The sequence below is a fragment of the Sus scrofa genome, chromosome 6, assembly GCF_000003025.6.
Source record: "Sus scrofa isolate TJ Tabasco breed Duroc chromosome 6, Sscrofa11.1, whole genome shotgun sequence".
Taxonomy (NCBI): domain Eukaryota; kingdom Metazoa; phylum Chordata; class Mammalia; order Artiodactyla; family Suidae; genus Sus; species Sus scrofa.
Window position 1 is genome coordinate 117631048 of NC_010448.4, and position 13349 is coordinate 117644396.

Below are 13349 nucleotides of genomic sequence, written 5' to 3' on the forward strand. Positions count from 1 at the left end.
CTTCTGAAAGAGAGAAAAGAAAACTACACACGAGTGCACATTTTCAGATTGTCACTTGCAACCTCTTAACATTCAATCATCTACATCCAATTGCTGCTAGAGGGATGGCCGTTAAAACAGCAGCGGCAATCCGGGGGAAGCAGCTCTAAGAAACCAAGGTGTGATTTTTTTTTTTTTCCAATGATATGTTCTTTTTAATAAAAATTCTGTGGTGAAAGCGGCTATGGCAAATCTGCAGTGCTGAGTGGGATGCTTGAGACTGACACGAGTGGAGAAATGTAGGCTTCTCTTAGAAGTCGTTCCTGATGTGATGATCTTAACGTAGGAAAGGGTTTTTTCTGTTTTTTGTTGTTGTTTTTCCCCAGCATCAAGTGTTATTTTTGTAGAAGAATTTGGAAAGAAGAGAAGGCAAAGGGATGTGGAAAAGGTACTTAGTTTCTCAAAACAGTTTTCTTTTAGGACCTATGAAAAATTTACCAAAGTAAAAATGACACTTTTGAATGAAAAACAAGTTTTCTTTTTATAAAATTACATATATATATATATTTTAAAATACAAGATCCTTTTCATTGTTTTATCCTGTAGTAACAAGAAATTTTGGCTTTTTTTTTTTTTTTTTTTTGCCAGATACTACAGCTTTCAGTCCAGTAACTCAGTAGCAAATTCCACTAATATTTCACTTGGATCTTGAACTATTTTTGATACCACAAGCTTCTTCTGTTTTATCCTTGAATTAGGAATATGCAGCCTTTTTTTTTCCTTTTTTTTTTTTTTTTTTTTTTTTTGCCCCAGATATTTATGCTGGCACACTGAAATAAAAAGCAGTAGGCTGGACACATTAAAGTATCTCAAGTACTTCAGAGGTCAGAGTTCCTTTGAAGCACCTTTACACATCACTTTATGGATCAAGGACAATGTGGCATAATGGAAGTATTTTTCTTAAGACTGTGCAGTAAAACCAGATGCATCTCTGCCGGGAAATCAAAATGTCATTAGTGGAAACTGCAAATTTAGACCTCAGTGAAGAGGATCGTCATTTGACTCAGTTCTGTTGCAAAATAAGATTTTCCAGTTCATCGGCGGAACGCAATAAAAATGCAGCTGATTCTCGATATCCTGCAACGAGCTGTCTCACTGCATTGATTTCAGTTGGACTCAGCTGGGGTCTGGAGCTCGAACTGCTGGAGGATCCTGAGCTGGTTGCCAACTGCCTCTTCATGCTGAGATCGGTGGGTCCTAGAAAAAAAAAAAATCACAAATTTGAGCAATTTGTCTTTTGGTATCTTGAACATGAGCACTAAATAAATTACTGTTGATTTAATTTAGGTATTCCTTCGTGAGAAGCTACCGATACCTTTAATCAAATACACCGGCTCTCAGAAAGACTGACGACCACAACGATGGAAAAAAGAGAGGCTGGGTTTTCCCTCAGACCCTTTGTCTAGCCTCTGGAAGTCACCCTTTACTGTAGAAAGACAGTGAAAACCTCTTAACATGTGCTTTTTGTAATTTTCAGTGTTAATTCCACCTCCCAGGTGTCAATACTTCTCTGTAGGAGTGGAAATGATGGGAATCACATTTTTTAATTTGCTACATTCGTTAAATAATTTGGATACCACCAATTCAGAAGTCAAAGAGCCGACAGGGTGAGGTGAAAGACCCTATATTATAAACACCTCAATTTAGAACAAAAGCAATTGAGGACTCTGGGGATTCAATGACATGTTTAGAGGTCAGTAACTGAAAAGTGGCACAGTAAGGATGTGAGTGGTGTTTTATTTCCTTTCAGGCCAGTGCTTTTTTCCACCAGGTTGGTTAGTATTTAAAAGTGTGAATATATTAGACTAAAGTTTGCTTTTGAAATGTGTTATATGATTAGTACAAACAATGCCACAAAGAAACCAGGCTTGGAATACTGCTTTAGGTATTGTTAAAGTTGCTTCCATATTTATTTGCCCAAAACATTCATGTGTCTTTTTTCCCTTATATATACTTAAATCATATAGGTCTGCTTTTTGATGACATTTTGTAAATTTTTACTAGAATTTCATTTACAAAGTTGATTTAAAACTCTTCAAGTATTTGTGCTCAGATGCTTTGTATGATTATTCTTAGATTATGAAGGTTTTATTATATACCTAAGTATTCACTTTTATAGTTCTTAAGCTATCCCTTTAATTATTAAATTTTTGGTAATAAATTCAAATCCTTGAAAACACATTACTAAGCACATGACCAAAGGCATGCTTAAAAACTGTAGCAGCTCTATATCTTGACAATATTTTAACAGCATTTTTCCTGAACCTAACAATTTTTCAGATTTTAGTATGTATTTAGTGAACTAAAACAAGGGATATTATTTTACCCTTCTAGTTCTGCTTGAGGCAAAATAGAAACAGGTCAAGATCCAGCCCCCTCCACCTTCTGTCCCAAAGGGAGAATAGGACTTCTGTCAGCTAAGAGGCAGATGCCCCATAAGAGGGAAGTAGCTTCACTTGGAATTTAATTAGTCCAGACACAAGGGTAACACACAAGAACTCTGATAGTGGAGAGAAAATTATCTCCACCTCTGCCATGGCCTTCGAAGCTCTGATTTTCTAGCAGGAGCAATCTGCCATTTGCTCCGTTTACAAAATCATGACACAGACATAACAAGCTGAAAGGGGGAGATACAGGGATGTCACAGTTGCAAACAGGGACACTGAAAAAGCAAATCATCAACAGCAATTGTTTGGAAGATTCTGAGTGGATTTAGTCAGGCTCATGATATAACAGAAGTTTTGTTCTTTGGATGAACCAAATTTAAATTTTACTTATTTTATTTACATTTCAGAATGCTAGGACAATTTTTTTTTTTAACTTACGTATTTTTAGATTTTATCTTACTGAAGAATAGTTGATTTACAATGTTTGTGGTTCAATTTGTACACACACACGCACATATTACATATCCTTTTCTAGGATGGTTTATCACAGGATATTGAATATAGTTCCCTGTGCTATACAGTAGGACTTTGTTGTTCCTATCTGCTAATCATAAACTCCCAATCCAACTCTCCCCAACTCTATCTCCCCCTGGCAACCACAAGTCTGTTCTCTATCTAGTACAATTAAAAAAAAAATTTATTGAAATATAGTTGATTCTATCTGATACAAACTTTTATGAAAGAAGAGTGAAAGAATTCCCCTCTCAGTTATGTAGATACCTATTATTTTATTGGCTGAGTGTCTTTATTTCATTAGAAAGCATACCATTTTGTGATGTTTTTTGCTGCCAAGCCAAGTTACTTATTGGCATCCCAAATGGGAGTTGAGAAAAGGTGGGGCTAGGGCTCCAGTTCTCTTTGGGGTGAGAGAGGTTGTGATTTTATTCTAATACTGAAGTTTCTGGGCAACTATCCACTTCTGGTTCAAAAGTATATACTTCCAAACTGAGACATGGCTTTTACTTTTTTTTAAAACAGATCATTATTAACATGGGTAAACTTAAGAGAGCTCAGTAATTTAGAAGCCATTCACAGCTCCTGTTACTTTTAGTTCTGGCAGAAAGTTGACTTCACTATCTTGGCTTCTTTTGGATCTACAGGATCAGGATTGAGATTATAAATCAAAAATATAAGGAATTCTTTTTGCTGAGTGTTTATTATTCAAAGCATCAAAGTTATGAGGTTGACTAGGGAAGCAAAAAATTAAAATATTCACAAATGAAACAACTGTTTGGCTAGTGACTACTCAAACAACGCTTCCCTGTTTGTCACTAGTATTCATTTCTGCCTTATTGAGTCAATGTCATACTTTACTGGATTGGCTTAACCCAGACATTTTAATGTAATTATAATGTACGTCATCATAAAGCAAAATTTCAAATTTTATGAAAATGCTGAATTTAAAAAAGTCGAAGTAAAATATTCTTAGACACCTGGTCAAATCACAGACAAGACCCCTGAAAAGAATGGTTTTGGAAGAATGGGACTAGTTAATAAGAAAATGAACAAGGATGATGACATATTAGATGCTTAAAGAGATAATGATTTGAATATCAAATGCTGAGGCATATATATTCAGGAAACTTGACAAGGCTCATTTCATATAAGTACAGCTGACCCTTGAACACATGGGGTGAGAGGTGCTGACTCTTTGCCATGGTGCAAATCTCCGTGTAAACTAGAGTCTGCCCTCTTGTATCCTCTACCTGTGCAGATTCAGGTAACTGAAAATAGTGGAATACAGTAGTATTGCTATTGAAAAAAGCTGTGTGTAAAAGGGGTCACACAGTTCAAACTCATATTTTTCAAGGGTCAACCGTACTTACATTTTAGCCAAAATGATGCAGACCTTCTTAATGTTCATTCTGAAAAGTTGAATAAGAGATAAAAGATATTTCGTGCTAACATGCAATGTTGTTAGAAAAATAAGCCCCACTAAAACCAAAGCTTGATTTACTTTTTAAAGGTTTTTGGGGAGACATTTAACTTATGCATAAATTTTAATTAAATGAAAATGTAGATCTATAATTCTTTTTATTTTTAAAATTAAATATCAGTTGAATACCTTCCCCCTATTTATGGTACGTTTCTGGTCCTTGGTTTAATTAGATTTACCTTTGTGGTCTTATTTTTGTGTCAATTACCCACAGATAATAGAGACCTCTGGACAAAGTTTAATTGTGTTTGTGCAAAGAAAATCATTATTTTTATTTCACAGATGTTTATTAAAAACCTACTATCTTCTAGCGTAGTCAAATTCAGAGAGACAAAAAGCAGCGTGGTGGTTGCTAGGGGCTGAGGGGAGGAAGGAATGGGGACATTGTTTAACAAGTATAGAGTTTCAGTTTTATAAGACGGAAAATTTCTGGAGATGGATGGTTGCACAATAAAGTGAATGTGCTTAAGGGCACTGTGTACTTAAAAGTGGTTAAAATGGCAAATTAAAAAACAATTGGAGTATAGTTGACTTAAGGTTGCGTTAGTTTCTGGTATACAGAAAAGTGAGCAGTTACACATATATCCATTCCTTTTCAGATTATTTTTCCATATAGGTTATTACACAATATTGAGTAGATTTCCCTGTGCTATACAGTAGGTCCATGTTACCTATCTATTTGATAGATAGTAGTATATATATGTTAATTCCAAACCTCCTCATTCACCCTCACCTCAGTGTTTCCCCTTTGGGAACCATAAGTTTGATTGCAAAATCTTTGAGTCTATTTTTTTTTTTTTTGTCTTTTTCTAGGGCCGCACCAGAGGCATATGGAGGTTTCCATGCTAGGGGTCTAATCGGAGCTGTAGCCGCCAGCCTACGCCACAGCCACAGCAACACAGATCCTTAACCCACTGAGTGAGGCCAGGAATCGAACCCATAACCTCATGGTTCCTAGTCGGATTCGTTAACCACTGAGCCATGACAGGAACTCCTTTGAGTCTATTTCTGCTTTGTAAATAAGTTCTTTTGTATCTTTTTATGAGGTTCCACATATTAGAGACAAATCAAAAGAAAAGTATTTTTTAAAAAACTTGGTAACAATTTTTATTATATATACTGAGGAGAAATGCAAGACCTATGAATGTGGGCACCCTTTGCATCTTTTTTACCACATTGTAGCTGTTGGTGGTGTATGGCATAAAGGCAAGGCTCAATAAATACTTGTGTAAGAAATGAGTGAGAAATGCCAGATATTTCTACAGCCGACACTCAAGAAATGGAGAATGAGTGATGCCATTAATAACACCCAATTATGGTTAAAAGGAAACTAGTTAGACATAAAAAACAGTAGATTTAGTGTAACTTATTTGAATAAAGTTACCTCTACTATATGAGAATATTATGTCTATAAAAGTTATCCAAAGTTGTGAAAAAAATAATCTAAGTAGAATTGCTTATCACAGTACTTTCTACATGAATTGTTGCTGAAAAAGAGAAAAATAGTTATGTTCATCTCCTACCACTAAATATTACAATGACTCTTGAGCTGGGTATAAAAAGGTCGTAGCTGTGTGTAAGCTTCTCCTACTCTCCCTCCTTCACCTAAAACTTCCACTCCCAAGTCATGCACTCTGAAATGTTGGAATAACTTGTAATTCATTTAACAATTTTAAATAAGTGAGTGACATTTTCAGATGCATGCTTTTAAACATTATGGGTCAGATGGTAAATATTTTAATCACTACAGGTCAAGAGGCATTTAGGTACCTATAGTTAAATTTTCATAAGACTTTTTGTGGACATATAACATTTATTTCAGATGTTCAACATAATGACTTGGTATTAGTAGATATCATTAAATGATCACTGCAGTAAGTCTAGTTAACATCCATCATTGCACACAGTTACCAACTTCTTTTTCTTCTGATGAGAACTTTTAAGGCTGATTTTTAGCAATTTTCAAATGTGCAATACAGTATTATTAATTCTAGTCACCAGGCGGTACATCACATCTCCATGACTTATTTATATAATGACTGGAAGTTTGTATCTTTTGATGACTTTCACCCATTTCATTCACCCCTGTACCCACCTGTTCTTTGTATCTGATTTTTTAATGTTTTTTTCCCAATTCTGCATGAATTGGAATCATATAGTATTTGTTTTTCTCTTATTTCACTTAGCATAAAGCCCTTGTAGTCTATTCATGTTATCACAAATAGCAATATTTCCTTTTATTTTTATGGCTAAGTAGTATTTCATTGTCCTTTTTTTCCCTCTTTTTAGGGCCACACCTGAGGCATATGGAAATTCCCATGCTAGGGGCTGAGTCGGAGCTGCAGGTACCAGCCTATGCCACAGCAACATAGATCCAAGCCACATCTACGACCTATGCCACATCTTGTAGCAACATAGGATCTTTAACCCACTGAGCAAGGCCAGGGATTGAACCTGCATTCTCACAATGGGAAAGCCTCATTGTCATATTTTTTTTTTCTTTCTATTTTTAGGGCTGCACCTGTTGCACATTGAAGTTCACGTGCTAGGGGTCAAAACAGAGCTGAAGCTGCCAGCCTATACCACAGCCACAGCAATGTGGGGTCCAAGTCACATCTGCAACCTACACCATGGTTCATGGCAACGATGGATCCTTAACCCACTGAGCAAGGCCAGGGATCGAACCTGCGTCCTCATGGATACTAGTTGGATTTGTTACCACTGAATCACAATGGAAACTCCTCATTGTCGTATTCTTAATCCACCTGTCTATGAATGGACAATTGTTTCCATATTTGGCTATTGTAAATAATGCTGCAATGAACATAGGGCTACAGTTATCTTTTCAAGTTAGTGTTTTCATTTCCTTCCGATAAATACCCAGAAGTGGAACTGTTGGATCATATGGCAGGGGGTTACTCAAATGTGTCTGATTCAAGATAAAACATAACATATTTTATTAGCAATTTCTTGTGAATTTTACTATTTTGACTTCAAACGAAGACCTTTTGTTTTTTAAAGATAAAAAAGAATCTGCTTTTATGGCCACATCTAAATGACTTATTTGGTTTAGGGTTACAATAGAAAGATCTTACAGTTTGGGGCGATGAGAGAGAAATGGCTGAAGTCCCTTTTGTCCCAGAGCTCCTGCTCAGGGCTCTATGAATATGGTGTGAAAGGCTATCTATCTATTTATTTCATATATATATATGTATATGTATATGTATGCATATATATAATGTTTAATGGGGTCCTTGTTTAATGAACAAAGTTGGTAGTATAGGTGAGGGCTGAGGGGCTCAGAAGAAAGGAGAAGCAAGGACTGTAGTGGTGAGCACGTGAGCAGAACACTGCCTCCCAGCACTTCTCTTTCCTTGCTAGAAACTCACACTGTCCCCCTTGGAACTGCGCTGCAGTCTGGTGGGTGAGCAGAGCACAGTAATTGGGCCCATTTTATAGTTGGAGAAACTGAGATTCACTGCCTTGCCCAAAGTCACACAGGGTTCCTGGTCCTTCCTTCTATACCACAGTGGTCCAGCTCAGAAGAAATATGAGTAGTTGGGCAGGGAAGGACAAATGCCCCCATAGGAATAACAAACAAAGATGTGGAGACAAGCAGGAGTGTGGTGTGTAGGGTGCTGGCTAGAACAAAGTAGTGATATAGCTCAGGGAGTTTTCTCTAAAGCCAGAATTTAGTTATATTTAAAAATATTCAAGAGACTTTAAAAATAGGCCTAATGGCCTATATAAAATCATACTAAGGTGGTATCTTTTGGTTCCTCCTTTGCCAGAGCTTCAATTTGATCCTGGTTAATTGCATGAGCTGATAATTCTAGTTGGTAGTGGCGATTTCCTCAGGTTCCTGATATCTTTCATTAGTGGCCATCAGTCTACAGCTCATACAAAAGCAATGCCAGAAACAATGGTGAAATATTTGCAGTTTCTACCTGAACACACTTCTTGCATTATTCTCTGAATAAAGGTCTTCTAATTATCAACTTTGGTAGCCAAGATCATGATAAGTCTCATCTGGTATTGGAAGAATACTGGCCTAGGAAAAATGAGTTTGGAAGTGTTCCCTTCTCTCCTGTTTTTTTTTTTTTTTTTTGGAAAAGTTTGAGGATTGGTATTAGTTCTTTAAATGTTTGGTAGAATCCAATGAAGTTGTATGGTTCTAGACCTTTATTTTTTGTTGGAAGATTTTTTGATTACTGATTCAATCTCCTTAACCTCCTTACCAGTAATTGGTCCTATTCAGATTTTATAGTTCTTCATGATGCAGTCTTAGCAGGTTGTGTTTTAGAAATTTATCTATTTGTTCTCAGTTGTCCAATTTGTTGGCATGTAGTTGTTCGTAGTAGTTTCTTATCATCCTTTGTATTTTTATGATATCAATTGTACTGCCTCCTCTTTCATTTCTGATTGCATTTGAGTCCCCTCTTTTTTTAAAGTAAGTTTGTCAATTTTATCTTTTCAAAAGAATAGCTTTTATTTTTATCTTTCTATTGTCTTTCTAGTCTCTTTTCATTTATTTTCACTCTGATCCTTATTATTTCCTTCCTTCTACTAACTTAGGGCTTAGTTAGTTCTTTTTCTAGTTCCTTGAGGTGTAAAGTATAATTGTTTTTATGAGATCTTTTTTTTTGTTTCTTGGTGGAGGCACGTATTACCATGAACTCTTGGGATAGCTTTTGCTGTATCTCATAAGTTTTGGTATGTTGTAGTTCCATTTTCCACTCTTATTAGTCTTGAGGTATTTTCTGATTTCTCTTTTGATTGCTTCTTTGACCTATTGGTTGTTAAGTGGCATGTTGCTCAACCTCCACATATTTGTCAATTTTCTATTTTTTGTAATTAATTTCTGGTTTCATAATATTGTGGTCCAAAAAGATGCTTGATATTATTTGAATTTTATTAAATTTATTAAAACTTGTTTTGAGGCCTAATATCTGATCTATTCTAAAGAATGTTTCATGTGCACCTAAGATGGCATAGTCTGCGTATTTGCATTAAAGCATTCTGATCTAACATGTCATTTAAGGATATGTTTCCTTACTGATTTTGTCTAATCTATCCATTCATGTAAGTGGGATATTAAAGTCTACTATTATTGTACTATTGTCTATTTCTCCCTTTAGGTATATTAACACTTGCTTTATATATTTATGTGTTCTTATGTTGGGTGCTACATATTTACAAATGTATCATTTTACTGTACTGACTCCTTTATAATTATGTAAAGACCCTCTTTGTCTTTTATTATAGTTTTGTCTTAGTGTCTATTTTGTCTGATATAAATATAGCTATTCAAACTTTCTTTTTATTTCCATTTGCATGGAACATCTTTTTCAATCCCTTCCCTTTCAGTCAAGTTTCTGTGTGTCCTTACATCTGAAGTGAGTCTCTTTTTGGCAGTATCTAGATGGGTTTCATTTCTTTAACCCATAACAACCTCTGTCTTTTTATTGGAGAATTTAGTCCTTTATATTAAAAGGAATTATTATTATTTAATTTTATTGGAGTATAGTTAACTTACAGTGCTGTGATAGTTTCAGGTGAATCAGTTATACATATACATATATCAATTCCTTTGCAGATTCTTTACCCATATAGGTTATTATATAGTATTGAGTAGATTTCTCTGTGCTATATAGTAGGTCCTTGTTACTTATCTAATTTATAGATAGAAGTATGTATATGTTAATCCCAAACTCTTAATTTATCCCTCCCTCCCCCCAAAGCATTTCCTCTTTGATAACTTTGGTTTTGAAATTTTTTAGTGTGTTTCTCTTTTGTAATTAAGTTCCTTAGTATCATTTTTTAAAAAATTAGATTCCACATATTAGTGATTTCATGTAGTAGCTGTCTTTGTCTGACTTCATTTCATATGATAATTTCTAAGTCCATCCATGTTGCTGCAAATGGTATTATTTTGTTCCTTTTTTTGTTGAATAATATTCCATTGTATATATTACCACATCTTATTTATCCATTCCTCTGTGGATGGACAGGTTGCTTCCATGTCTTGACTGTTGTAAATAGTGCTTCTATGAACACTGGGGTGCAGGTGTCTTTTCAAATTATGGTTTTCTCCAGATGGCCAGGAGTGGGATGGCTGGATTATATGGTAGTTATACATTTAGTTTTCTGAGGAATCTCCATACTGTTTTCCATAGTGGTTGTACCAATTTACATCACCACCAATGATGCAGGAGGGCTTCCTTTACTCCATACCCTCTCCAAGACTTATTTTTTGTAGACTTTTTGATGATGGCCATTCTGACTGGTGTAAGGTGATACCTAATTGTAGTTTTTATTTGTATGTTGAATAATTAGTGATGTTGAGCATCTTTTCATGTGCTTTTTTTGGCCATCTGTCTGTCTTCAAAGAAATGTCTATTCAGATAATTTGCCTATTTTTTATTTTTTATTATAGTTAATTTATAATGTTCTGTCAGTTTCTGCTGTATAGCAAAGTGACCCAGTTATACATATGTATACATTATTTTTCTCACATTATCCTCCATCATGTTCCATCACAAGTGATTGGATATAGTTCCCGGTGCTATGCAGCAGAATCTCATTGCTTATCCACTTCAAATGTGACAGTATGCCTCTAATATCCCCAAACTCCCAATCCACCCCAGACCCTCCCCCTACCCCCTGGGAAACATGAGTCTGTCCTCCATGTCCATGATCTGTTTCTGTTTTGGAGATAGATCATTTGTGTCATATTTTAGACTCCACATGTAAGTGATATCACATGGTGTCAGTTTTTCTTTTTCTGACTTAATTCACTCAGTAAGAGAGTCTCTAGTTCTATCCATGTTGCTGCAAATGGCATTATTTTGTCCTTTTTTATGGCTGAGTAGTATTCCATTGTATATATGTACGACATCTTCTTAATCCATTCATCTGTTGATGGACATTTAGGTTGTTTCCATGTCTTGGCTATTGTGAATAGCACTGCGATGAACATACAGATGCATGTATATTTTTCAATGAAAGTTTTGTCCAGATACATGCCCAGGAGTGGGATTGCTGGGTCATATGGTAGTTCTATGTGTAGTTTTCTGAGGTACCTCCATACTGTTTTCCATAGTGGTTGTACCAATTTACATTTCCACCAAAAGTGTAGGAGTGTTCTCTTTTCTCCACATCCTCTCCAGCCTTTGCTGTTTGTGGACTTGTTAATGGTGGCCACTCTAACTGGCATGAGGTGGTACCTCATTGTAGTTTTGATTTGCATTTCTCTAATAATTAGTGATGTGAGCATTTTTTCATGTGCCTGCTGGCCATCTGTAGGTCTTATTTGGAGAAATGTCTATTTAGGTCTTCTGACCATTTTTTGATTAGGTTGTTTGTTTTTTGTTGAGTTGTATGAATTGTTTGTATATCTTGGAGATTAAACCATTGCCAGTTGAGTCATTTGCAAAAGTTTTCTCAATTCTGTGGGTTGTCTTGTTGTCTTTTTCATGGTTTCCTTTGCTGTGCAGAATCTTTTGAGTTTAATTAGATTACATTGGTTTATTTGTGTTTTCATTGTCTTTATTATAGGAGGTGGGTCAAAAAATATGTTGCTGTCATTTATGTCAAAGATCATTCTGCCTGTTTTTATCTATGTTTATAGCATCTTCTGCTTATTTTTATATATATTTGGCATGAGATGTTTGTATATTTGGGAGATTTATTCCATGTCGGTCACCTCATATACAAGGATTTTATTCCATTGGGCAGGTTGTCTTTTCCTTTTTTTATGGTTTCCTTTGCTGTGCAAAAGCTTAAGTTTAATTAGGTCCCATATATTTATTTTTGTTTTTTTAATCACTCTAGGAGGTGGATAAAGAAGATATTGCTCCAATTCATGTCAGTGAGTGTTCATTTTTTATTTTATTTTAGGTATTTAGTCCATTTTGAGTTCATGTTTGTGCATGGTATAAAAGAATGTTCTAATTTTCTTTTACATATAGCTGTTCAGTTTTCCTAGCACCATTTATTGAAGAGACTATCTGTTCTCCATTGTATGTTCTTGCCTCCTTTGTTGTAGATTAACTGACCATAGGTGTATGGGTTTATTTCTGGGCTTTCTCCACTGTTCCTGCTGATCTATATTTCTGATTTTGTGCAAGTACCATACTGGTTCAATAGCTTTGTAGTATAGTCTGAAGTTGGGGAGCCTTATCTCTCCAGCTCCATTTTCTTTCTCAAGATTGCTTTGGCTATGCAAGGTCTTTGTGTTTCCATACAAATTTAAAATGCTATTGGTAATTTCATAAGGATTGCATTGAATCTGTAGATTGTTTTTGGTAGTATAGTCATTTTGACAATACTGATTCTTCCAATCCAAGAACATAGTATAACTTTTCATCTGTTTGTGTCATCTTGATTTCCTTTATCAGTGTCTTATATTTTTTGGAGTACAGAGTATAGTTTTCAGAGTTGAGGTCTATGATACAGGCCTCTTTAGGTAGGTTTATTCCTCTTAGGTATTTTATTCTTTTCGATGAAATGGTAAATGGGATTGTTTCCTTATTTTCTATTTTTGATTTTTTGTTGCTAGTATATAGGATTGCAAGAGATTTCTGTGTTTTAATTTTGTATCCTGAAACTTTATTGAAATTTTGATGAGCTCTAAGAGTTTTCTGGCAGAATCTTCAGGATTTTCTATATATAGTATCATGTAATCTGAAAACAGTGATAATTTCACTTATTCTTTTTCAATTTTGATTCCTTTTGTTTCTTCTCTGATTGTCATAGCTAGGACTTCAAAAACCATGTTGAAAAAAGTGGTGGGAGTGGACATTCTTGTCTTGTTTCTGATCTTTAAAGGTATTATTGATATATATGTACTTATTGCTGCCATTTTGTTAATTATTTTCTGGCTTTTTTATAATTCCTCTGTATTTTCTTCTCTTTCTCTCTTCATT

The 13349-nt window shown here is 35.1% G+C and overlaps 1 protein-coding gene across 8 annotated transcripts in view; it reads right to left on the reverse strand.

Moving 5' to 3' along the window:
- Positions 584-13349, reverse strand: part of NOL4 (nucleolar protein 4) — a 456396-nt gene continuing 443630 nt past the window's right edge. For all 8 annotated transcript variants that reach the window (XM_021096221.1, XM_021096222.1, XM_021096224.1 and 5 more), the window contains one exon: positions 584-1236. In XM_021096221.1, coding sequence (XP_020951880.1) covers positions 1043-1236 — 194 coding nt within the window. In that variant the 3' untranslated portion in view covers positions 584-1042. The remainder of the gene's footprint in view (positions 1237-13349) is intronic.